Genomic DNA, 27,781 nt, shown 5'->3' on the forward strand with positions numbered 1-27,781 from the left:
ACCTTGAAGCAAAAATAAGATTAAAACTGCCAAAGTGTATATAACCAAGAAAACTCCAGTTAACAGAGTAGAGTCTCAGGTTCACACCAACGAAGGACAGTGGTGACCACTGCAAATGACTGTTTCCAGGGTTATGGCCACCTACTCACCCTAAGGAATTCCCCTAATGCAGGACATGGGAAAACACAACGTTAAAGAAACAAACTTATTTTTAATAAGAGCTGAGCTGTCAAGAAAGAGAAGGAAATCCTCAGAGGTCATAATAACCACAGATAGCATGAATCCATAGAGGTTCCCAAGAACTAAGTAAGTGACAGTCCTAGGGGTATCTGCCAGTCCTTGGTGGTCTGGGGCTTTTAGTGCTGAGGGACCAATAAAAGAAACAAAGTCAAAGCCTTTCAAAAGGTGGAATTCAAACTGAGATTCTCACTTAAGGCTAGGATTCGGAAAGGACACATTTACAACTCAGTGAAAGGGTGAATAAGAGAAAAAAACCCCACAAAATCCCACCTCACGGAAGGAGACAGTAAGGAAATGTGACCCTAGGGCTGGGCAGCGGGGCATTCTCAATCACAAAATGGCCCTCACATGGGTCTGGAACTTGAATAGCTATTACCTATGGCCAGGGGAAAAAAACAAAACAAAACAAAACCAAGTCCCAGCTCAGCATTTAACTTAAAGTGACCCCAATCTGGTGGCCCTCCAGCCACCTGGCAGAAGCAAATGCAAATTCTTTATGTAGCAATGCATTTTCAATTCAGGCCTCAAAGAAGTCCTACAAAGGTTTAACAATCATGAACTCACAGTTTAAAAAATTATGGAACTCCTGAGGAAACGAGCCACTATGAATAAGAGACAATAGATACAATGAACGAACCAATCATACCTATGAAATACTACAGGTACTGAAATGATCAGATTCAGAAAATGAAATAAATGTATATAATATTTAAAATACACACACACACACACACATGCTGGGGGTGACAAAAACATGTATACAAGTGGACAATTCGGTCAATGTTGTTCAAGCAGTTCTCATAATCAGCAGTGTCTGGATGCTGATGGTAACCACTTTGAGCACCTCTTGTAATTGCAGAAGTCAAACGTGACTTGTATTCATCTTTTGTTATCAGTATGTATATTGAGTACTACAATTTTAATGGGTTTTTCCTTTCTTAAAATGTGTATACATTTTTTTGGGGTACCCTCTGTGTATAGTGAAAGTAAAAACAAAGAACAACAGACCACCAAAAAAAAAAAAGATAAAGCAGATTGAAAGAGAACCAACTAAACTTAGAAATGAGACTGATGGGTGAGCTTCTTGAGGCTGTTCTAAATATGGCTGGCGGTACTAGAATGAAACTTGGCATTGGAATCAGAGAACTAAAATGCTGTGTGACCTGGGCCAATCACTACCTGTCTCTGGGCCTTAGTTTCCTCATCTGTACATGAAAGGGTGGAACTAGTTCACCCCTTAAGTCCAACTCTATTAACTAATAATATTCTATAACACAACAGATCACATCTGTTGGGCACCTGTTTTTTTGTGCTACCTCTGATTATAAACATTTCATATGATTTTTTAAATGCTGGTAATAGCCCATTGAGGTGTGGGCTCTTAGATACCCATTTTACATAGTAGGAAACTGAAGCCCAGAGAGATTAAGTAACTTGCCCAGAGTCCAGAGCTGGTAAGCCAGGCTTGGACTCCACTGGTTTGATTCCAGGTCCTGTTCCCTTCTACTGCACTGTCTATTCACATCTTCGATGCTTGACTCCTAACCCCTGTGACTGCAGCTCTAGGCTCCTCTGGTTTATCAGCAAGGGCAACTCAATGGCTAGCATAGGCTGTTAACGCCAGCCAGAATACCCACCCCAGTGGGGTGGCAAAAACACCATGAAGTGAACTATCAATAACCAAGTATTATTAGGTACATCCTACGATCAAGGCCTGTGCTTATCTCAGACAAGAGCTATTTATGACAGAGCAGCACACAAGGACAGATTGCTGGGGGTAACTTTCTGAGCACCCATTTTTGGAAAATTTTTTATTCTGAGAGCCCTTCTCTGTGCCTTGGTTTCCTCATGTGTAAAATGGGGGTGATAATAGTACCTAACATCACTGGGGTGCTGTCAGGATTACACGAGCTAATACAAGTCAGGCACGTAGTGAGCATGCCACAAATGGTATCTAGTTCTTGCTGCCGGTGTTCTTGTTATTATTTCCAACCCAGTGGGAAGAAGTTAGGCTTTGCAGCAGATGACCTGGATTCAATTCCAGGCTCCCCCACTTTCCAGCTGTGTGACTTAAAAGTCGTTGACCCTCTCTGAGGCTCCACGGCCCCATCTGTGAATCAGACATAACAATGCTTACTTCACTGCTAGTTGTGAGGGTTAAATGGACTGTGAAATGCCTAGCGCAGTGGCTGACATATAATAGGTACTCAACAAATGTCTCTTCTCACCCCTGGAGTGTTTTCTGCACACTTGGCTTTTCCACCATGGTTAGAATCCAAAGAGGCACAGGATTTCTATACTTAATCGATGTCGACTCACTGTTTTTTTCTTTTTTCCACGAAGAGAACTATCACAAAAGCAGTGTGGGGTGGAAGATGTCTAAGTGCATCCATTTCACAGCAGGTAAGTCAAGGTAATATAGTGATAGAGGTTCACGGCCTCAGAAAAGGGCCTTCAGACCCTGACCTTGGCTGCGTCGGCTAAACTGGCCACCGAGATGTGCTGCGGAAGATGCAGTTAGCAACAGTAAGCAAGCTCTACCATTATGAGGATTTGGTCGCTGAATCCACCAAGGGTAATGACACTGACCTTCCCACTTAGAAATGCGCCAGGCGTTCAGCTTGTAAATGGCTCTGTGATCATTTTGTGCAGCCTGGACTGAACAGCAGCACCACCCTGAGGATGGGGACAGGTAAATAAGGATCACACTGGAGGGCTTTCAGAAGGGCAGTGACATCCACAGTAGTGGCCATATCACTCTGCCAAACCCAACTGTGCAGACCTTAGGGAAGGGCGGAATGCCACACCTGCTTCCCGAAGCATAGGGGGCTGGGACAGGGGTGGTTCCCTTACAGGGGTTCCTTTCTGGGGCAAATAGAGAACTGCTGGATTTCAAGCGTAATCTTTGGCACCTTTTGGATTTCAGCTTAGGTCATCTGCTCTTTCCGCTTCCTCCCTAAGGCCATCCAGATGTTCACTCAGTCCAGGAACACTGACTAAGCAAATACTGGGTCCAGGAAGATGATGGTGGCCTGGTAGGTTGGTGGGCCTTCCAGGTGCTCTGAGTGAAGAATGAAGGTGCAGACTCGGGGAGGGAAAAGGAACCTCAGAGGACAGACAAATGGTCTGGGAAGAAAAGCGCCTGAAACCGGCACAAGGATGTTGGTGGCCGCAGTGACACTGCCAGCACAGCTGCCCCTCACCAGCCAAAGCATGGCGCCCCACCTGGACACACTCAGCATTTTCTCCCTGGGTGGAAGAGAGGACGGTGTTCCTGGCTTTCAACCCCAGCTTCACCATCTACTCGGACATCTATGTCCCTGGGCAAGATCACTGGAAATGAGGGTAGTTCTCCCACATAGAGCCCAAAACATGCAGGTTTTCATAATGAGGGCAAAACAGGCAACGTGCTTAGCACAGACACTAACCCACAGTTAAGAGTTCAGTAAGTGTTCATTTATCGTTGCTCACCTTAGCCTGACATAATGGGCACCGTATGTGACAATACTGTCTCAGCCTCATAAGCCTTCTTTCCCTTACTCAGTATGTACATAAGAACTAGGGTGTCCCATTTAAGATTGCTTCTCCAACCTGACCCTGAGAAAAATAACATCTGTTTCAAGCCCTTTGTCCTCCCAGGTTCCTGCCACTAACAGGATGGACAGTTCTGTCAGGGCCTGAGCAATCAGTAAGCTCTGCGTCAATAATAACTCCAGCTAATAGTAACTCGGGGTTAATATCTCAATTGTGGACATGTCCTGTATGAACAGTAAGTGACACAGAAGTGGGGGTTATTGATCGCCTGCTGCGTGCAGGGAAGCTGCCATGGCAGACTCCAAAAGGGCGGAACAAAGGAGCATAATTGGTGTTCCTGTGCAACTTTCCACGAGCTAAAAAGTGTATTTGGAAAGATACGATAGAAAACACATTTGAAAAGGAGCGGTGTGCAGCAGTAAACACTCTGGGTCAAACAAATGGTACCAAGTTATGCGGAATCATCAGAAAAGCAATCATGGGCGTTAGAAGTAGGTTGATGTGCTTTTGAATCCCAGCCTTGATACTTTTTTGCAAGGTGTCCTTGGTGGGGGCTTGCCTTAGTTTATTTCATCTGTAAAATGGGGGGAAATACCACCTACGTGCTGTGATGATTCGATAACATGGCAAATGCCTGGCACACGGTAAGTGCACAGTTAGCTGTTTCTTTCCTCCTTCTTTCTCTGCATATATGAATTTGTATACCATCAAGTAGATGCTTATGCAAAAGACTCCAATGTCTTTCCTCTCACTTCCTAAACAAGAATAACAAAAAGTCCCAGCTCCTCCCCGTGCCATCCGAAGCCTCCCACCAGTGGGTCTCAAACTCCCACCCCTGCTTCTGTGGCAGTGCTCGCCCACTGTGACACGGATGAGGGTGCTGGCGTGGAGGAAGGCTTAACCCAGCCGTAAGGATGCTAAGGAGGATAAGAAAGGCTTTCCAGAGGCAGGTACACCTACATGAACCTTAAAGCACGAGGAAGGTTTTGACAAGTAGATCAAGATGGGAGAAAGCATTCTGGGCCAAGGGAATATCATGTGCAGTATCCCCAACACAGCCTGGCTTTATTCCGGGAGAACTCCCCTCCCTTCTCCACTAAGACTCCTCATTTCCATTCCTCTCTTTATGAGGTTCACAGTTCACTTTTCCCCCACTCCCTGCTACACTCTGTAGCAAGGATCTTATTTCTCGCACCCACGGTTTTCAAAGTGTGGTCCAGGGATCCCTGAAACATTCCTGAGAACTTTTTCTGGGCATCTGTGAGGTCAAAACTATTTATAATAATGCTATGCCACTATTTGCCCCTTTCATTCTCATTCTTTTATGAGTTTACAGTGGAGTTTTTTAGGTTGAATGCAGAAGCGGATATATCTTCTATTAAGCCAAATATTAAAGAGATTTTCCTAAATGTAAAACAATGTCACCTCATACATTTTTGTTTGTTTTAGAAAAGCCATTTTTCATAACGATATGTTATTTATGGTAATGTAATGGTTTATTATCATTAGTTTAAAGAAGCTATAAATAACAATTTTAGCGTTTTGTTTTTCAGTGCTCATTATTAGTATGACAAACTTCCATAGATATAACCCCATAAACAAAAACTCTTCGAGGTTTCTAAATTTTGAAGTGCAAAACAGGCTTTTGAAAACAGCGAGTTACAACCACTGCTTTAGGACATACTGTAAAGAGGGCAGAAGAGGGCCGAGTGTGCGGCTGGCCCTAGGAAGCCCTCTCAAATGGCAATTTCTGCCCATCATTAGGGAAAGGCCCAGTGGCAGTCTTTCCCCTGCCTGGACATTCTGCCTTCCCCACCACTCCCTGTGCCTCCCTCTCCTTCCTGTGAAAACCCTCGGTGGTAGTCCAGGCCCCCGTTCTGTCCTAGTTGTGTCCTCTTCCCCAGGTTCAGGGAGGTGGACGGTCAGGAGGCTTTGGTGTCAGAAAGGCAGGGCCCTCAAATGACTCAATGTCTCTGATTTGCATTTCCCTAATGGCTAAAAAATGTTAGATATCTTTTTATGTGCTTATTGACCACTTCTGTATTTTCTTTAGAGACACATCTATTCAAACACTTTGCCTATTTTTAAATTAGGCCTTTTGTCCTTTTAGTGATGAGTTGTAAGTGTTCTTTATGTATTCTGGATATAAGTGCCTTATCAGATCTATGATTGCAAATATCTTCTTCCATTCTGTGGTTGTCTTTTCACTTCCCTTATGATGTTCTTTGAAGCACACAAATTTCTAATTTTGATGACATCCAATGTATGTATTTTATTCCTCTCCCCTTTTGTATGTGCTAAACCACTGCCTAATTTAAGATCTGAACATCTATGCCTATGCTTTCTTCTAAGAGTTTAGAGTTTTACCTCTTAAATTTAGGTCAATGATCCATGTTGAGTTAATTTTTGCATATGGTGTGAGGAAGGGGTCCAACTCTATGCTTTGGTCTGTGGATATCCTGTTAAACCAGCACCATTTGCCGAAGGGATGGCTCAGTGTATCTTGAACCTCAGTCACCTCATCCCTAAAATGAGCTTTAAAATACCATCTTGCAGGGTGCTGTGAACATTCAGTGAGATACAGAGAAAAAAGTACCCCTTGGGGAGGGGGTATCCCTGGCACACAGCACATAGTCAATGCCTAGACCTGAAGAAATGAACAACAGACTTGAACATGGTCCGAAACACTGGCCATCATCATTACCATTTGTCCAAAGCTTTTCCATCTCTAGAAATCTTCAGCATTCATGAACCCATCTGCTTGTCACAAAAGCCCTGTGTCGTTTCTCAGGAACCCCTTTTCTCAGTGGCCCTGATCATCTTTTTCTTCTCCCCTTCCCTTTTTCCTCTCTTATCTTCTACCTTCATTTTGCATTAAATGTTCTTGGTCTTAATTAATTAATTTAAAATCATTAACCCACTCAAATCTTTTCTGGCAAGTTGGTGGGAAGGCATGAACGAATGGTGAGTCAATCAGTTAAAAGTCTCCTGATTAAAGTTAGAAAAGTGAAGCCCCTAATGTGATCATAAGGCCACCCCACATATAGGTGTCAGGGGAGAGCCTGTGTGATGCCATCTCCAGCACGCTCTACACTCCCCCACTCCACCGCCCACTCTGGAAAGATCCTTTTAAATCACATCCCCCTCCTCCATGGTGTTTGCAACACCTCCCAATTTAGTTTTCTCTCTGAATCTCATTAGTGTCCCATTTGCCTTGTCTTCCTCGTGGTCTTCCTGATCGCCGTTAAGCAGGAGACTGAGCTGGAAACAAGGCTGCCTGCTTCCTGAGGGCAAGGGGGACACACAGAGAACTGAGGTCCCTGGGCTGCAATTCTGGGTCCCCTGGAATTGGTGCTCTGGTCCATGAGGCTCAGGCTAACAAACAGTAACTGAACCCCAGCTGTGCAGCAGGCACAGGGGTGCTCAGAGATGGGGGGCTGTGCTTGCCCTTGAAAGCCCTAGCCTCACAGGGATGGATGGACAATGCCTGTGTCATGTGCTGCATGGACTTCACCCTCCTGGGCCAGCAAAGTGAGTGACAAGGAATGAGAGAGTTAGTGGGGAGAGAGGTACTGGGGACATTCCTGGGAGAGGTAACAGCATATGTAAAGGCAGAATGATATGAACAAAGATTGAGTATAAGCCAGCAACCATAAGGAATCTTTTGTGCAATTAATTGTATATCCATTCACTCATTCAGGGTGTATTTAATGAGTGCCAGTGTTCCCAGCATCAGAACACTGCAGGGCACAACAGAAAGGAAGCCCCTGACCTCGCAGAGCTTACTTCCAATGGAAGAAGACAGAAAACAAAATTACAGAGTAATACATAGTGCACCGGGTGGAGGTCAATGTCAAGTAGAAAAGAACAAATGGAAGAAGGCACAGGAAGAACTGGACGGAGATGACTGCTAGGTGGGCAGGGTGGTCGGGGCAGCGCCCTGCTCTCACCTCCACCACCTCTGCTGCTCCTTGAACAGAGAACACACTCGTGTTCGGGACCTTTCATCCCTATGTGTGCTCTGCTCACTCATGGTCTGTTCACTGCTATTCCCTCTGCCTGAAGAGCTTTCCCCCAGACTGTACAAAAGGCTTCTATGCCTTATGCCCTGAGACAAGAGTGTGCTCATGGTTCAAGCAACAGCCAAGAGGCCAATGTCCCTGGTGGGTCACGGTGAGGCCTTTGGCTTTTCCTCTGCATGAGATGGGGAGCCATGGGCGGGTTTGGAGCGGAGGACTGATCTAATCTGACTAGTGTTTTAACCACTATCTCCGTGCCTGACCCCGGGAGGGAAGGGCGGCAGCAGAGCCCCATGAGGATGCCAGCGCAATAACCCAGGTCTGAGATGTGCTGAGGAGGAGACAGATATGATGGGGTCAGTGTGAATATAGCACAGGGTATAAGGGGAGGGATAGGGGGCGTGAGGCTGGAGAGGAAAGGGAACACCTTGGAGACAGAAGAATCTGCCTGCATCAAGGCTCACACTCAGCCCCATCTGTCAGACTCAGACCCTGTTACCTGTATTCCTGCAATGTCTTCCCTCCCTGCTGGAGCGCAACAAACCTTGCTCTGGGCCTGCTATAATGAGGGACCCAATGTCTGGGCTCCAAGGTGCTCCCACTGTTGGTGAAAACTGTCTGCATGTGTTGTGACAGCTGTGGGATATTTGGGGGACCAGGAGGAGAATACCCCCTGGGGGGATTTAGATGGGAGGATTTACAGCAGGCAGAAGGAGCCACATTTCTTAGGTTTATATGGAGTGGGGCATGAGATTCAATTTTTTAAAAAAAATTTAATTTTCATGTCATCACAAGTGGGCCTGGATGGGGTTGAAAAGTCACCTTCAGCTTAGCTATCTTCCTTCGCTAAGTGAACCTCAGTTTTCTCATCTTAGAAATGGAATTGTAAGAACTACCTCATGGGGTTGTGGGAGTGATAAATAAATCAAGTGCTTGGCACAATGCCTCAATAAACGTGACCCCACTTTACCTGCCCCCCTATATGTAAACCTAAAAACCTTAATAGATCTCTTCAGAGAACTGCTGAGCCTTTGTCTCCGTTTGCAGTTACACATTCTTCAGGCTGAGAACACTGGATGCCTTTCTTTTTGTTCCCTGTGATATCCCCAGAGCCTAGCATGGCGTTGAGCCTGTCCTTAGTATTCAATATGTCTTCATTGAAAAGCTACATGCGAGTAAATGATTGAATCAGAGTTTATGTAAGGTCTAGGCTCTGACTTTTTTTAGCTGGGAAACCTCAGATAAGATAGTTAATTTCTCTGAGCCTCAGCTTCCTCATCTGTAAAATGGGAATAATAATATCTACAGTGACAGAGGCAGTTACTGCTCAGCAAATAGTCATGTCTTTCCCACCTTCCCAGAGCCCTAGAGATCAGGCAGGAGCATGTGACTAGCTCTGTTTGAGGGGCTGTGTGTCACTTCCGTACTGAAGCATGTAAGAGCTCTTCCTCTGCTGCAGAGACCAAGGGGGCCACATCTTCCAGGTGGTACACCTCACATACAGCTAAGCTTTCATCAGCCTTGCCCCTGAGTCACTAGGTGGAGCAGAGCCCTCCACCCGCCTCACTTAGACGTGTAGTATGAGCAAGAAAGGAACCTTCGCTCTGTTAAGCCACTGAGATTCCAGAGTGAACTTATTACTGACACATACCTGAGCCTAGCAAGACTCAGACTTCTACTTGGCAAAACTGCTTGGAGGGCAAGAATAATTGCTTGGTTCCTGGTAGGGTTTCAATCAAGGCTTGCTCCCCGGGTCCCGGCTCCTTTGCCTCTTGAGCCCTCTTCACCATGACCCAGCCTCTATTTATGATTCCACCTTCCTGCGTGCCATTTTTCTCCTCTATATCGAAACATCCTTCTACTTTTTCCCCACCTAACCTGGGTGTTTCCTACTGTTGTCATTGCTCTTCTGCACAGCTGTATAAAGGAAAGCCTCCCTGAGAGCCACTCTGGCCAGCTGGACCTCTGGGCAGCCACCTACTCACCTGCTCCTGCCCCTTTTCAGCTATGCCTCTGATCCCACTCCAGCTCAGCTTGAAATGTAACCACCGAACCCTGGACCCTGCCTCCAGTTTCCTGCACCCTGGACCTGCCCCTGGAAGCCGGCTCCTCTGTCACCTTCCGGCAGGATGCCTGGCCCTTGCCTGCCCTCTCTTCCCACCACACTGGCTGCTGTTTTGGTTTTCAGCACCCACCAGTCCTCCTATTGCATACCCCGAGAAGGCCACCCCCACTCTAGCCTGACCTCTTCCACTTCCCATGCTGCTTAGCGGCAAACGCCTTCCACCAAAAGGCAATCACAGTTTTGGATTCTAAGATGGTATTTCTCATCAAGACCAGACATTTGCAGTTGGTGATGCAGAAAAATCAGAGCAGACAAGGGGACTGACCTGGCTCCATGTCAGCATGTTCTGAAGCGTCAGCAGCATCTGTGGGTCCTGGAGCCCTCTTTCCAGGGCCATCAGATCCTGGAGGACAGGGTAGGATCCTTTCTGTTGAAGCAGAGAACACAGACCCAGCTGAGTGAGGTGGCCAGGTGCCTAACACCCTCTCTCACAAATCTCTCCCCAACAGTCATTGCAAACATACACCACTGGGAAGATGGGCCTTGCTCCTGGTTCCTCAGCCACACAGAGAATCAAGTGGGGTCCCAGATACCCTGCGAACCCCACACAAACTTCCTCTATGCAGCCTTCCTGGGAGGCTCTGGTGAGTCTTTTTCTGTTTTCCCATATCATCTTGAGCCTCTGTTTCCTCATCTGAAAGAGGTAAACTCTGAACCAGGTGACATGAGAAGTTCTTTCTGCCCCTAGAATTCTATGACATTCAGTTGGATTCATCTCCAATCTCCAATGACCAAGGAGCTATCTGTACATGATAAGGTTTGTGAAATCAATAAAAGAAATCCTATCCCACTCAAAGAAGGGGGAGGGGAGGCCCAAAGGTGTTAAGTCATTTGCCTCATTCATTGCGAGAGGAAGAACTAGGGCTTGAACACAGGCCCTCACAGACTCAAGATCTGGGTACTTTTCCACTGTACCAACTACCACTCTCACCCACTGGAGACACCGTAAGTGTCTTTATGTCAAAGACCCACTAGGCCAAAGAACAAAGTGTAAAGAATACATTCAGGAATCTGAGGTAAAAAGTCATTATTTGAGAAATTCCCTGAATACATATTTGCCAAATATACCAAAGACCCTAGCTAAAAGGCATTATGGTCTATTATAAGGTGAAGAATTACTGGTAATTTCCATTAAAAATGAATTTCTCTGAAGTGTGAAAATTTTCTAGCTTCATCTGCATTTCATATATTCCTTTATTGAAAAATTCTCATTATTCTCAACAAAGAGTCACTGTAGTAGGCAGGGAAGGTCACCAGGCTCAGCTCTAGGGCAGAGTGTCCCTTACCTTCCCTGGGAGAGGTATGGGGGGGGCGGGGCAGACTCCTACACACCCCAGGGTAGACCTGAAAGCCAAAATGGAATTCATAAGACCGAGTTCAGAGGCAAACCTGGAAAAGTACTTATAAATCATACCATATTCGCTAAAATAAAAACATAGGCAGTCCACTGCCTAGGATATGAGTATTCGTTTATGCATCTTGAGTAAGCAATAATGGCTACTGTGCTCCTAATTTCTACCATGCCTTGTTCATTACAAATTTACCCTCCACAGTGTCAGAGAGCAGCAAGCACGAGCTTTGCTGAACCAGTGGGCACAGTAAGAGGCCCTTTCTTCTGTTCCTGGTCCTCTCCCCGAGTGCCCAGTGCCCGGTGGACTTTAGGACTCAGCTGTTGGCTTTGCCCCCAAGGGTCCTGGGACCCCTGGGGACTTGGATGAAACACTCAGGGTCTTTCTCAAATGCTCTCCACTCTGCCTCCATAGCACATGCTTTAGGCTCTCGTCGGTGCCTTCCCATCCCTCCCCCTTGAAGAAGCTGCACAGCTGCAGTTTTACTCCTTTTCCACCCTCAACTTTGCCATGGCATCAGGGAAAACCTCAGCGCCTTTCTTTCTGTTTATTTCCTTTTCAATTCATATCCCTGAATTCATTCTTTTTCAAAGAACCACCAATAAGTGTCACAATGACTGTTAATGATACCAAAATACTCAAACCAAAGATTTTAGAAGTATGTATGTACTAGCATTTTTATGGAGGGGAAATCCAGGGAGAAAGGAGTGTGGCATTTATTCATTCACTTGCTCCCTCACTCATTCATTCATATGCTGAATGTTAGGTGCTGTACAGGATTCACTGAGGACTCTGAAACAAACCCTGCCCTCAGGAAGCTTGCAGGCTGGCAATGAAAATAAGACATGGCCACAAGTAATTATAATGCTTGGCAGTTTTGTAAGAGAAATAGCGATAAAGCCCAATGAGAGGACAGAGGAATGGAGAGGTCACCTTGGCTCACAAATCAGTGAACATTTATTGGACAACATATCGCATAAGCTCAATCTTACACCAGAGATAGTGTGTTAGGTGGGTGGCATGGGGACAAGGCACAGTGCTCCCTATGAGGCAGTAAAGGCACGGAGGGGAAAGAGTGACAAAGAATGAGTGCATTGCTCAGCTTTCCAGAGTGCGGGCTGGGTAGAGGACATCATACTTGATAAGTGATGTGGGTCCCAACAGGCGGGACCCTGAAAGACACTCTAGAGAGGACGGCCATTATTCCATCAGTACTAGGAAGCCATCGAGGGCTTTTGAGCAGAGCGGTGACATAGTTGTAGGAAGATGAATCTGACAAGTCTTGCACAGTATAAATTGGAAAGGGAGGTGCCTGGGGCAGGAAGCTCCTACTTGTGTGTCAAGCATTGGGCAGAGTGTTAGGTGTTGGTACATATTTGATCTCATTAATCCTTCTAGTCAACTGCAGGAGGTAAGCATTATCCTCCCAGGCTTGCAGATGAGGAAAGGAGGCTTCAGGGAATTTAAGCTGCTTTCCCCTAGACCCCCAGCTAGGAAGCGGTGGAGACAAGATCAGAACCCTGTTCTTTCCTTTTCCAGGTGAGCTATAAAGAATGCTGTGACACTGCGCATGACATCTGTATACCTGACACTGCCAATAAACCTTCTACTCCCAGTGCACCTCTCCGCCTGCCCTTGGGAGGGTGGATGTGTGATCATTTCTTGGGCTGCATTTCGAGAAGCCCTTGTGGAATTAGGTACAGAGTGCCTTTGCTTCTGTTAAGTGACCTCACATCAAGGAGATAAGACAATGCTTTGAGCTGCATCCCAAACAACATGGACTTCGGTCTCTTGCAGAGAATTTCAAAGGTAGCAGGAGACCACGCTCCTCCCTTGCTGGGTGTGCTTGCTTTCGTTTTTCCCTTCTCAGCGAAGGTGTGGTAGCAGTAGTGGACGCAGGAGCCCAGGGGGCCTCATCTTTTAGATGCAGGTAATCTGTTTCCTCATTGACATATGAGTGTTTCTACGCTCAGGGCGGACTTCGTGTTTTTGGAAGGATTGCCTGGAGGACTCAATGCACTCAACTGTATGGTCACACCTGCAGACGGAGATGATAATCATGAATGACTCCCATCAAGGTGCCTGCTGTAAAACTTGTTTTTTATCCAAGGGAAAAAACTTTTCTCATTCTAAATGCAAGACATGGTGATAGCTATGCTGTACACCTAACATCAGGATGTAGGTTTTCTTAGAGGTGCCCTGACAAGAGCAGAGACTTTGGAATCTGATCAAGTGGGCCTGAACCACACTCGTCTCAGTGACCGGCTACAATGTCTTGGGCAAACCACGTAGCTCCTTAAATGTCTTCATAATGAAGTAGGAATGATAACAAAGGCTTAGAGAGACTAAGTGCCAGACCCTTGATACATACATTAAAATGCACAATGATTTCTTCTCGTCTTTTTATGTTCAACATTCTGGTCACTGCTCTCACGGTGAGGTTGCCCTTCTCCTCACAAAGTTACCAGTTGAAGAAAAGGATTTTCGGAAGAAAAAAAATGCTGATATTATAGCAAGTTGTTCATGCCCTTGACCTAGCACTTATTGCCAGTGTCTTATAATTGTTTGTTGGAGTGTCTTCCTCTACTACCAGACTGGGAGGTCAATGAGACGTTGACTACTGTGGCTTCGAGTCCCAGCACATAGCTGTCCCTTCCTACTTTAGTTACCTTATTCTGAGATCCAAACACAACCACAGAGGCTGCATTTCTTCTGGGATTTGATTTCTCTGAGCCTGGTTCAAAGAGTGACTTTTAAGCAACACCTTCAAGAGCGCAGCCAATCCTCTGAAAACCATCTCATTATCAGTGAGATAATGATGGGGTACTAATGAAGTGCCCCATCATTAGGATGGGGTACTCACCTTGCTACTCTGTTAAAAGCTTTGGTTTCTAACCCAAGCCATTCTGTGTGCCAACATATTCAATGATATGTTAATAATATGTTAAATAATATGTTAATAATGCCAAACCTCCCAGGTGCCCAGACAGGGTTGGACCAGATTGAGAGATCTGGGGTCTACCAGGATACCGGAAGGACGCGTGGCAGAGTGGAAAAAAAATGAAGAATCAAAACCGGATTCCAATCCGGGCTTGTGCACAGCGCCTGGGGTAGGCTAAGTGCTCAGTAAAGGCTCATTCCCTTCTCTCCCCGACTCCAGAGAAAAGCAAAGCCATAAAACTTGTTGCAAGTCAAGAGGGAGAGAAGATGCACCACATTCCTGAGTCCATTTAGAATATGGATTTTTTTTAAAGCTTTTCTCCCTAAGGACTGAAGGAAGCAGGTTACTTCATTTTAATTATGGCAGCTGCAGCTGCTGCTTGTGAACTCAAAGACACATTTTCAGATTAAAAAGGAAAAAAAAACCACACACACATACAAACTCACCCACAGAATCAACTACCTACATAGAATGACACCTCGTTGAGGAAAGCATGCAAACAGGGTAGAAAAATCTGGACTGTCCTGCTGGAGACACTCAGATCCAGGGGGACATCCATGGGTGTGCTTACCCCACGCCTCCTCCCACCTCGCCTCCTCTCTGCCCCCAATATCCAAGACCAGCCCGTGAGCCGCACGGAATAATGGAATATTTCCTGTCAAGCAGCTGTGCATTTTTAATGCACACAGGGGGACATAAAGGCAGCAGATGGTTTTATGTAATCTTCCTATGAACTTTTAACTGGGCGTCCTCATTCACGAAGGCCTCAACGAGTTTTCGTTTTACAGGTCCTCTGTGGGTCCGGCGCGCCCGTCCTGTGCTTGCCATGGTGAGAACTAGCCTGCTGCACAGGGAACCTGGGTAGGGCTCATTTGCCATTTTTTGGCTGCAACTCCATCTTCTCTCTTGTGGTTCTTCCTCTGTGTGCTCACAAGTGGTTCTCAGTGTTAGCATGGCAAGCAAAGGCTCATAAATCCTTCACAGGGGAGCTGCCTGTATCTGCACCATGTGTAAAGCTGTCTTTGAAAGAATCGAAGATCCATACCATTGCACGGACAATGGTCAGAGAGTGGGCTGAGTGGAGCAGGTGGATGCACCACTGTACACCTGCCAGGGAGTGAGATGGAAGAGACTGGGCTCTCCCCAGAGAAAGACCATGTGCTTCCAGGGATGCGCGACAACCCTGCCCGTGAGACATGGCTGGTACGGAAGCATGGACAGGGGAGTAAACAGTTCTCAAAGAGCCACAGGTGCTAAGAAGCAACCGGATGAGGTCTGTGGTGTCAGTAGGAAGTTTACTCAATTTTCTGAAACTTGCTTTGACTTAACTAATGTTCACCTTTAAGCTCTTCAAACACACCATCAAACATTCTGGGATTTGAACGTGCAGGACAAACACCAACTCTTGCTCTCAACCACCTGAGTGCTCTCAGATCTCCAGGTCCTGGCTTGGTGTTGTCATCAGCCTGCAAAACCGCCCGGTCCTTGCACGTTCACTAGCTCCTCCTCTTCTTTCAGAAGCCAGTGCAGATGCCAGGATTTCCACAGAGCCATCTCTGTTGTCCTGGTCACAGCTAATGGTGCTCCCATGCCAGAGTCACCAAGTCCAGCTGATTCTACCACTAAGTCCCGGCCGATCTCTAGGCTTCAATTCCTTCCTTCAAATCATTACACCCTCAGTGCTAGTCCTAAAATGCAAGTCTGACCCTGCCTTTCCTGGCTTGCAATTGCTGTTGACCCCAACTGTCTTCAGGACAAAATTCAAACCCCTCCCTAGAACATGCAGTTCTCTTTCCCATCCAGCCTGGCTACTTCTCCATCCTAGTCCCCGGCCACTCTTCCCTCAGACCCTCTACGCTCCAGCCAAACCTGGGAGTTTTTTTTGTTTTGTTTTTTAGATTTTTTTTTTTAATTGGGGAATTGGGGGATGGGAACAGTGCTGGGGAATTGGGGGAAGGGTAACAGACAAGTTGCTGTCCTTTTGTTCTTCAGTCTAGTTGTGGAGGACGTTGCTTCACTGGCCCATGTTGGCACCATCATTGCGCTCTTCCCGGGCGAGGCACATCAGTCGCCGGCTCCTGGATGGCTGCTCACTGCGGCTGCCGGCTACACACGGTAGCCCATGGCAACCCACTGCAGCAGGGGTTGCAGCCTACACCGTCGCCGGCGACTCATGGCAGCCCAGCTCCAGGTTGAGCTGTTATTCAGCATCTTAGCTGTAGAGGGCAGTGTCACTGGCCCTCATATGTGGGATCCGAACCAGGGCCCTCTGGCATCCCAAGCCAGCTCTTAACCAATGCGCCACTTGGCCGGCCCAAACCTGGGTGTTTTTAATGCCTCACTGTCTTCCTGCTGCTCTTCCCCTTGGCCTGAGGGCCCCCCAGAGTTTACCACGCAAGTGAACTTGCTTGCCCGCAAGTTTACCACGCAGCACTCCGTCTTAATCTGGGGAAGCACCTCCCTGATTCTGGGAACTGCTTTTTCCACTGCTCCCATCATGTGGGCTGTGAGAGTCATCAGCACTATTTGGCAACCATTTCTGGCTCTCTGCCTTCCAGGCACAGGTGGGATGGCACACCCTGACAGGGCCATGTCACTAATTGCAGCATGTGGGTTGTGAACAGAAGTGTACCACTTCTAGGAAGAAGGTTTAATCGCTGATGCAGGACCCTCTAGAGTTCTCTTTCACTCTGGTACAGTAATTGGCACAGTGGGACGATTTGTCAGCCTGGGGAAGTAGGAGGGAACCCCTCCCCTCTCCTACCACTCCCAATACACACAGTGGTTATGGAATATGAGAGAGAACAAACCCTTTGTTGTCATAAACCACTACAATCTGGGGGTGATGTGTATTCAACATTAATTAGCTGATCTGACAGATACGTGGGTCCTGTGAGAATTGTATCCTTAAAGGACCTGCCTCCCTGGCCATCACTGATTGGTTCTGGGCTGGGCACCCTGACAAAGCCAGGTCAATCATAGTTCTTGGCCCCCTGGCTGCCCTTGCAGAAGGAAGAACCTGATCAAAGATGGACCAGTTAGAATTCTCCCCTGGGGCTACTGAAAACAGGAAGTGAAATAGAATGTGGTCTCTAGTAGCGAAGAGTACAAGATGTAAAAACAAGAGCTACTAGTGGCCATGTGGTTACATTGAACTGTGTCCTCTGAAAATGATATGCTGGAGGCTTAACCCCCAGTACCTCTGAGTGGGACCTTATTGGAAGGCAGGGGCTCTATAGAGGTAATCAAGTTAAAATGTGATCACTGGAGTAAGCCCTAATCCAGTATGACTTGGTGTCCTCATAAAAAGGGGAAGATTTGAACCCAGAGACACGCATACATGGAGAATGCTGTGTGAAGATTTGAGCTCTGCCACAAGCCAAGGAACCACAAGAAGCCAGGAGAGAGGCCTGGAACAGACCCTTTCCTTAAGAGGGAGGGTGGCCCTGCCCACACCTTGATCCCAAACTTTTGGCTCCTAGAACTGTGAGACGATAACTTTCTGTTGTTTAAGACTCCCCATGTGTGCCACTTTGTGACAGCAGCCCTAGCAAAGTAGTACAGTGGGGAAAGTTGGTCTTTGGTGAGAGAAAGGAGCTATCACAAGTATGAGAATAGCAGACCACAGCACCAAAAAGAGACAAAACGAATTTAAACAGAACAGAATTAAAGCCCTGATCCCAATTCCATGGCATCTCTGCATTTTCTCTGGCTGGAAGCTTCAACTCTTTGGATCCTATGAAGCAGTAGTGAAAGTCCTTCTGTTCTGAGTAAGTTATTAATAATTCTGTCACTTTGAGCCAACAATCCTAACATTATTAATATTGAATAATTATCATTATCATTAAGGTGCAGAAATGGAAAGCAATGTCAGTGGCTCCAACTGATGCTGAATTTACCAGATTGGTGACTGATAAACAACAAGCCCGCTGCTTCCAAATGTCCAAACACGTCCCAGGAAGAGACAGGGTCATCGTCGTCCTCCCCCGCCACCCCACCCCCAACTGAGTGCAATAGGCTTCATATATTCACGTGGTTTAATCCTCCTGGTGTTTTCTTTAATCTAGTAACAGCCTGAACAAAATCTGAAAAGGATTTTCTCCTGCTCAGTTATGCCTTTCTTCCCAATCCAAACACAAATGCATGCCTGGCCCCTTGAAATACTCCAAAACAAAACAAGTCCAGCCCAAATCCCTCATCGCGTTTCATGTTCTTTTCTTGGCTGCACAAACTTAGGGGCCTTTGTTTCTTCTGCTTTGCCCTTGGACTCTTCCTGTCCACATTCCCCTCTGTCTGAGCTCCCATGCCAAAACAAGCTAGGAGACTGGGGGAGAGGCGATACGAGGGAAGGCAGGCTGGAAAGCATTAACCGTCTCAGAGAAGAGCTGGAGGTCCCCTGAAGCAGCTCACCAGCCCTCTGGAACAGGGGTCGGCAAACTGCGGCTTGCGAGCCACATGCGGCTCTTTAAGTATGTTCTGTCTCAAAAGTTTGCTAACCCCTGGAAGAGCCAATCCTGTCCCTCACAACAATTTAAAAATTATTCGAGAGCCATAAATATATTTTTACATAATCACCATTATGTGAATAATATCCTTTAAAAATTTTATAAATGAAACTATGGTAGTTTTATTTTTATTCTCAATTTTACTTCAGAGCCTGTGGCTCATGAGCCACAGTTTGCTGACCCCTGGTGGCTCTTCTGTCTCAAAAGTTTGCCGAACCCTGCTCTGGAATAGCGACTGAACACAGGCCGCCATGGCCAGGGGGTGGCTGGATAGCAGGGTGTGGGTTATGGGATTGGTCTTGTTGAGTAAGAGATCATTGTGCAAGGTATAGTTGAGCTTCTGGGGCTGCCTCCGTTGCCAAAAGAGCAGAACCATTCCACCTTGAAGATCCTACCAAAGAGCAGAGATGCTGCTCTCCTCCAAAGGACTAGGGATAGCAATTACTCACACGAGCAAGACTTGATGACTGCAGATATCAGAGACTCCACTGCCCCTCTCCAGAGTACAGGAGGAACCTGATTTCCCTTTATCTGTTCTATTCAGGAAATCGTATAAAAATAGGATACCTAAATCAAGCTGCCAGCTGTCTTGATTAGAAAAAAGTAGGAGTCTCCTGGAATGGGTGGGGGCCAACTCAGCCTTGAACAAAGAGGGTGGTGGGGGTGAGAGGGCCAAATGAATGCCCGTTTGCCACACTTGCTGCTCTTCTCTGTCTCACAGGGAACTGCGAGGCTCAGGCTCCCTCACTTACCAGCTTCTGGGCAGGTAGGTTTGGCAAATGGAAGAGCATGGCAGAAGCGTGGAGGTGGGAAGGCGAGAAGCCAGGGTATCTCTCCCTCTCTTTGTAGTCTTAGCAACCCTGGCAGCAGCCACATAAGCTCTGTTGCTTCAGGTCCTCACAGGCACCCTCCATAATGGTTCTAGCTTCTGCTGGATGGTCCCACCATCTGGGTTCTAGAACCTTCTCTCATTATCCCACCAGTCTAGGGGCGACTGTGTTTCCCTGTTGTTGCTGATCTCTGGGCTGCCTCAACATGAGCTGTGTAGCTTCTTAGATGTTTCCTCAACTGTGTGACCAATTCCCTGCATTAAATCTGTTGAAAGACCAAGAGTGGTTTCTGTTTTCCTGCCTAGACACTGAGAGTGGTGCTGAGAAAGAATCTGAGGTGGAAACGGAACTCTGCAGCCTCTGGTGCAATGGCTGCACAAAGACTCGCAGTGCTGGGGCTAGGATTGGCAGCCACTGCAGTCAAGCCCAAGAGGGAGTAAGTCATAGGCAGGGCACCAGGAGGTACCAGTAAGGTTGGGAGGCAGCCCTGGAAGCAGATAGGCACACTGCACCAGGCCTTCGCTTTTTTCCCTGAATTGAGCCAGCTTGAATGTGACTTCTTGTGTCGGTTTGGTAAACAAATGTGGGAAAGTCCAATCATTATTGCAGTGGATGCCAAGGGGTTCAGCTATGCAACTTCAAAATCCTTTGGCAGGTTAGGATGTCCTGAGTCTCTGTAGGGAAGCCAGGAGTTTAATGAGACTGAGACAGGCCAAGGAAGACATCTCTCAGTAGATTTAGAGAGACATTTAAGTCTTAATGGGATGTGGCTTGTGTGGGTCATGTCTGTGTGGATACCTACAACAGGAAAGGGTTAGCATCAATCCTTGGAAATTCAGAGGGGTGGAGGAAGCCATCCTTCATTGGGAGAGGACGGGGGCAGGGATAAAATAGAACTACTGAGAGACAGAGCATCCTCGGTTACTAAGCAAGAATTTGGATGTGAAAGTATCTATAAACAGTTTGACGCCGGCTGGGACAGAGAAAGAAACAAAAGAGAAAACAGCGCACCAGAAATTGAGGGATAATGGCTTGCAAGCTCTCCATGTGAGCTAGTCCTTGTGTGGTGGGCAGGTTCCTAGCAGAGGTCAGCCTCTCACAGTTAGGACAGGGGACTCTGGGATCCATGAAGCATTTGTTTTTCTGCTTCTGCTCAGGCCCTTGTCACAGGTGACCTTTTATTGACTGACTCAAGTGTCCCAGATAAATGTCTCCAACAGGAACTAAAAAGACCACCAGGTATGGAAGAGCAGGGTTGTTAATGAGCTGCCACATGCCTCACCTCCTTAGAAATCTATCTTAGTCCCAGAGAGGAAACTGGTACTGGGAATTCAGCATAAACACGGTCTCAACCTCAGCGTCCCCACCCACCTTTTCTGCCCAACCATACTGACACATGTGTTTATTTCTACCTTGATGAAGCTGACAACATTTGTGGGAAGAGAAACTTCCCACAAAAAGAAAGAGTCTTTCCAGAGATGGCAAAACCAAGGAAATCATTAGCCATTGTTCCTTCTTTCAGGACGTCACCCCCATTCTCCAGAGCAGCATCACCATGTGGCTGGAAGGGACAGACAAGTGTATTCTCCAATAGCTGGTCTAGTTTGGATCTAAGAGTTTCTAGGCAGGGGGAGGCCCTCTCTTTCTAGAGCTGGCTTTCTGACCTTGAACACTGACCTCCATTACTGGAAGGTCAGGACCATCGCAGGAACTAACTTGACAAGGCAGAAACCACAGCAGCTCTGACATCCAGGGAGAGGGCTCCACTCTCTGCTGGTGGCTAGCTGGGAGACACGACAACCTCTCTGAGCCTTTGTTCTCTCAGCAGGTAATGGAAATAATATTATTATCTACACCACTACTAGAGGCTTGTTGTGAGGACCAACTGAACAATGAATGGAAAAGCACTTGATAATATGCAAAGCCCGATTTAAAGCACTTTTGCTGTCACCACCACCAGCCCAGACCTCATGTTTTCCGAGCCCTGTGACACGGCTGGAGCCATTTGCTACCATAACGTGGACAGGCAGCAGACAGGGGGATGGGCGCTACCAGGTAAAACTTCAAAAACAACTCTCTGGGCCTCTGGATTAAGATCACAATCAAGTGTTTACAGTAAAACACACACATAAACCAATCATAGGTTTACGGTACAAAAGATTTGCCCTCTGGCTGCCTCGCAAGGGCCCTTGGGCTTAGGGCTGTCCTTTTGTAACTGCTTTTATTTTCCAGCCTGCCTTTGATGCTTGTTTCAACCCACTGGGATGCACTGGGGTTGGAAAGAGGTATGTGTTGCCTGGGGAAACCGGCTTCACAACCATGGCTGGGGTTTTAGCGGGGTTAGTACGCAACTTAGCATGAATGGAAATTAATTTTACTTTACAATTCGGCATGACAAGGAAGAAAGAAAGTAAAAAGGACATCAAGCTGGAAGCATATTTGTAGCATGGAAGCTAGGAAAGGGTTACTATCTATTTGATAAAGATCTGGTGCCAATTGACATGGGAAAAAATTAGGACACGGATAAATATATTGGGAACAGACATGGTCATGTTATACAAGAAGGATATTGAGTGAATACACATATGGGAAGAATGTTCAGTTTCTCGAGTCTTCAAAAAAATACAAATTAGGGCAAAAAATAAAATACAATTATACCTAAAGTAGCAATGTTTTTTTTTTCTCACCATGCTTTGGAGGCAGTCATGTAAAAGTAGTTATTTAGCACCTGCTATATACCAGTGACAATGTCAGGCATATTGGATAAACAAAATGGACAGGATCCCTAGCTGCAGGAATCTTGCTTCAGGGAGTCCACTTTCTAGCTGTGAGACCTTGGGAAAGTTATTTAACATCACTGAGCTTTGATGTGACAATTACAAAGTTTCTTCAGCTCATCGAACACTTTTGATTCACCCAGCTCTGAGTTTGAGCAAGGCAGGGAGCAGTAGACCTGAGCATTCAGTGTAGACACCCAAACTCAGAGAGGTGAAGTTACTTGCCCAAAGTCACAGAGCCAAGGGCTCCAAGCCAGTTCTTCAGGGTTCTAGATGATGCTTTCTGCAGGGGCGGGAATGTGTGCGGGGCCCCGAAAAGAGGCTGGTGAGGGGACTGCTTTGGGTGGTACAGATGCTGGTGGAAGGTAAGAAGGGAGGGCCAGGTGGGACCAAGGCGTCAAGCAGAGCAGATTCGGAGCCCTGTGCAGGTTGGCTCACACCTGCGCCCTTCCTCTTACGTGCTCCTACACCGAGGATGTGCTTGCTGACCCCATCTGCATTCAGCAATGACAGAGGGTGCGTTTTCTATTTCTTTGATAGATGATAAGAAAAGCAGGAGGTGGCAGCTGGCCTGTTTATTATCTGCTCCTACCAAGCACTCTGGAGTGACAGGCAGATGTAGTGAGGCAGGAGTTGCTGAGGAGATCCCAAAGCAATTCGCTCTCCGCACACTCAACAGCCACAGGCCCATTGAATTGTGCTAACATTCAAGACGCATTGTGTCTGGAATGGAACAAAAATAAAAAGGCATTTCTTCTGAGTGTGATTCAGAACTCTTACGGGAGAGCAGTGTCTGGGAGAATAAAAGTGTTGTTCAGGCAGAACCTCAACCAGCCAGGAAAGGAGCCTGATCAGTGGTCTGGTGGGAGGTCGGAACCCGGACAAAAGCTTCCCAGAGGGCCCAGTGAGGTGTGGAGGGTGGTGCGTTCAGAGCTCTCTGCCCATGTTGCTTCTTTATTTAAAACCATCCATGGTGCTGCCCTGCCAACAGGGTGAAATTCCAGACGCACAGAGCAAGGAGCTTCATGACTTGATTCCTGCCTTCCCAGAAACCACCCTTCTCGCTAACCTTGCCAGGTATTTGTAGTTCCCCAAATGTGCAATGTAGTGTCAAACCTGCGTACGTGCACAGTCGCTCTGTCTGGATTTTCCCCTTCCCCAACCCTCACCTTAAAAATCCCCACATCAGCTCTTCTAAAAGCTTCCACTGAGGCTGCTAACTGAATCAGACACCATTCTTTTGGTTTACCTTTATCTGCATGGCAATTCATTTCTCTCTCTCCACCATGCAGTACAATAGTTTCGATGATGGCAGAAGCAGGGAGATGGGAAGGGTGCAGAGTAATCAAGCTATATTGGTAGATGGACTTGTTAGAACCTGGTAAAGCTCATGGAGAGGAGAGGCTGAGATAGACAACATAGGAGGCTGATGCCCAGTTTCCAGATGGAGCAGAGTATGAAGCATTTTGGCAAGATAGGGACCCAGGTGCGTCTTCATACTGGGTGGGGGGAGGGAGTGAGCAGGGAAAATATATGGTGCGCCTGGTTTTCTCAGCGGGAAAGCAAGCCTGTGGACTGGCAGAACTCCAGTGCAGGCATACCTTGTTTTATTGCACTTCACTTTACTGGGCTTCATAGGTGTTGCATTTTTCACAAATTGAAGGCAAGACCCTCCATCAGCAAAAAGATTACAACTCACTTTATTGTGATACTCACTTTATCATGGTGGTCTGGAACCAAACCTGCGATATCTCTGAGGTATGCCTGTACCTTTACTTTACCTGCCTCCGGGTAGCCCTTCATGGACTTCCACGGGCCTGGCCTTGGTTAAGGTGGCCCAAAGATAAGATTTATGTGATTCAAGCAAACAGAAGGCCCTCCTGATTCGGCAGAGGGTCTGGGGTCCTTCCAATGAACAGGAAAGGTGGGGTTCTTTCGGTATGGATGCACTGAAGAGTCAGACAGCCCTGAACTCACTGCCCGCACAGCTCTGCCCAAGGGGAACATGCAGTTACCTCTGCAATGACATGGATCTCAAGGAAGGCTGCTCATGGAGTGCAGACTGTGGAGGCAGGAGGACCTGGGTTTGAAAGCCCGGCCTGCTGCATTTGAGCCAGGCAGCCTTGGCTAAGTCCCTTTACTTTTCTGAGCCTCATTTCCTCACGTAAACAATGAGGGCGATAATTCTCACTTTCGATTGTAAACATCCGTTTAGAGCAGCTTTCACCTACCTGGCACTTTCTTTCCTTTGATCTCCTTGCCCTCTGGACGCCTCATTCATCCTTTGACCAACAGGGAGAAAACTGCCCTAAAGACGCCTGTCAAGTACTTACGGGGCACTTGTTTCACGCTGGGCATGGTGAAAGCCAGAGGAAACCTAAGAGAGGGTTTGGCCCTCTGTGGACTTAAACACGGACTGCTATGAACAAGCCATTTCCTCTAGCGGCGAGCACACCTGTGTCAGTTCATCCTTCCTGGCTGAGTGGCCTCGGGCAATTCACTGCCGGGGCTCCCAGCTCCGTTTCTTCCTTGGTTCAAATCAGGCCTGTTAACCTCTGCACCGAGGGCTGTCCTCAGGCTGGGATGAGATCGCTTATGGGAAAGCGAGTGGCAAGTGCTCAGGAAGTGTCCCGTGTTCCTTTCCTCCCCCTCGGCAGAGAGTAGCCTTCCCGGGCGCTCTCACTGGCTCCTCTCTGCTTTCTCATTTGCACGCTTAATGGGTTTCACCCTCTTAAGTGACACCTGCTGGAAATGTAATTGTGTACGTCACTGCTACGTGGGAATGGAGGCAGATTTACTTCCCAACGAGGGTGCTTCCCTCAGGAAAGGAAACAGAGCACCCGTGACGCCTTTCCTGCATCCTTCCTGATGAAGCTCCAGGTGGGCTCTTTCCCTGGATGCAGGGCACCTGGCCCAGGAGAGCTGGCAGGGCAAAAAGGAAATATTTGCTGAAGCATTCAGATTTCCAAAAGCATCTATCTGGCACTGGGTTCAAGAAAGCCACAGGGCCTTATGATGATGCTAAGAGTAGAAGACTGAAAAACCCAGCAGAAGTATATGACAACCACTATAATTAAATTCCATAAGGCAGCACCCGCCCCATCCCCCACTGTAGAGTAGGAAGTGAGAGGTGTGGGGGTGAGATCTGAGATGGGGCCCCTGCTCTCCTCCGTAGTCGTGGGGCCTAACACGTGGTAGGCACTCAAGATAGGAACGTGGGGGCCTTAATAATAACACAATGATAGGAGTTAACATTATTGCTAATAATCTTCTTAATGAAGCACCAAGTGGAACTCAGAGCAGGAATGTTTGGCAAGGCAGAGAGAAGGGAACAGGAAGTTGGATCAGGGGATGGGGGAAACAGGCCTTAGTGCCAGCCTCTATATTGATACAAATACATAAATATATGAATATAAGTACATATAGGAATGCACAAATATATATCAAGCTGGTCATGTTCAAAAATTGATCATTGGCCTGTGGTGCTGTGGAAACTACAGGCGTACGTCCGAGATACTGTGGATCCGGGTCCAGACCACCACAATAAAGTGAGTCATAAACTCTCTGCTGGTGGAGGGCCTTGCCTTCGATTTGTGAAAAAACAACATCAGTGAAGCACAATAAAGCGAGACGCAGTAAACCGAGGCATGTCTGCACTCTGTTTCCCTCTTACTAACACTCCCCCCTCAGGGCCCAAGCCTTACTCTCTCTTTTAGCTTTGAGAGATTTATCTGCAGCTTCTGGATATGAATTAGGACATTCATCTTATTTTTGGTTTTTTTTTTTAGCTGAACTCGCTTGCTTGTTTAGACCAATTCTTTTGACCCCTCATGCCTGAGCTTGAAACTCTTCTCTCTCTACATTCAGACCAGACACAGGAGGAAGCTGCTGCTGCCCTAAGCCATGGGCTCGTTTCTGACAAAGGTTATGTGATAAATGATAACAGAATACACAGGGCTGCAAATCTCTACATCTCAGTCCTGTAGCACACATAGTAAGGGGGAGACGCGCTCCTTTATTTGTGGAAATCTTTCAGGAGCCTGTTAGAGACATTCCTGCCCTCTAATCAAAGTCTCCTGACTATAATCCAAACTTCCCTTAAGGGCTCAGGTTATGCACAGCTATGCTGTTGCTCAGCTCTGTTACGCTGATGCCCTTCGTGACCACTGCCTCTGTAGGGACATTTGCTCCTACATGAAGTGGCCCTGGCATTTTGTGCCTTTAATGTTTCTGTGCTCACTCTCTGTCATGTTGCAGTGTCTTTGACTGTCAGCACTCATGTGTCACTTTGTGTTCACTTTGTCGCACTTGTTGTTCACCTTGTCGGACAGTGAGTTAGTCATTGGGACACAACTCTACCACAGGACTTGGCTCACTGCACTGGAAGTATCTGGCCTCATCTCTGGCAGACAGCACACACTGATTCTCTCCACACTCATGTCCATCCCCTTCCAGTGTGTCTTTCTGTTCACAGAGGCTGGACAGACAGAAACAACACACTAACTCCCTTGCAGCTAGACCCAGGTTTTACTGAACGAATGCACCCACAGAATAATAGAGTGCAATGTGGTCATAGGACGTGGTGGCTGTGCTCAGGTGAATCAGGGCTTCCCACACGCAGTGGCCAAGGTGTTTATCTGGACAGCCGTAGTGTAGGTTCTACTGTCTATTCCTCAAGTTTTGAGCCCAAAGGGGTGGGGATAAAGAGGATTCCATTACAATAAGACTATGCAGCTTGGGTCCAAGCTTGGGTCCCTGGAATTCCTGGAAAGTGTGCAAGCCACCTAATATCCCATACTACATCCTTTTCTGTGTAAGCTAGTCAGAGTAGATTCTGTCATCTGAAACTAAGAAGCTTGACTGAGACAACATCTGTCTACTCAAAAATTGTAAGCTCCTTAAGAGCGGGGATTCTAATGTGTCTTCACCTCCCCTTGCCCCAAATCATACTCTGTGTCTTTAAGAACTCCACTGACTGCATGACTAAGATAAAGGGGGTGCACAAACAGGCACCCCCGCAGGCCCCATCCACCACTGCTAGGATGCATTGCTGCTATTCTGCTAATGCTTAGAAAATCAGCTCATCTAGCATATTAAGTCTTGTGTAAAGTGCCAATAAACAAATAGGTGGTGATGTGGGTTGAGAGAATCTCTTCTAGAAAAGCAAAAAGACTGTAATGCACAGACCAGTTGAAATGTGTTTTGTCGCCGCAGAAGCTTTTTTATGTTTCCTGCCTGGCTGATTCTCTGCTGTATTCCAAATAGCGGAGGGACTTCCCGATAATCAAACTCCTCTAACCATACATACTTAGTAACTCCTTTCAGACCCCTTCCTGTCCAGATGTACAAAGAGAACAGCAAAGGGAAATAAATCCAACACTTCCTTGCTACGCCCACTAAACCGCTAAATCTCAGCAGTTCTGAATCATCAAACCTTGCATTTCTCATTAACTGCCCCTCA

The 27,781-nt window shown here is 47.0% G+C and overlaps 1 protein-coding gene across 8 annotated transcripts in view; it reads right to left on the bottom strand.

Annotated features, from left to right (window-relative positions):
• The window catches only part of TENM4 (teneurin transmembrane protein 4), a 601,437-nt gene that overhangs the window by 509,789 nt on the left and 63,867 nt on the right, over positions 1 to 27,781 (bottom strand). For all 8 annotated transcript variants that reach the window (XM_019623651.1, XM_019623656.1, XM_019623660.1 and 5 more), the window contains exon 2: positions 10,184 to 10,285. In XM_019623651.1, coding sequence (XP_019479196.1) covers positions 10,184 to 10,193 — 10 coding nt within the window. In that variant the 5' untranslated portion in view covers positions 10,194 to 10,285. The remainder of the gene's footprint in view (positions 1 to 10,183; positions 10,286 to 27,781) is intronic.

This window comes from Hipposideros armiger, unplaced genomic scaffold (genome assembly GCF_001890085.2).
Source record: "Hipposideros armiger isolate ML-2016 unplaced genomic scaffold, ASM189008v1 scaffold_556, whole genome shotgun sequence".
Classification (NCBI taxonomy): Eukaryota; Metazoa; Chordata; class Mammalia; order Chiroptera; family Hipposideridae; genus Hipposideros; species Hipposideros armiger.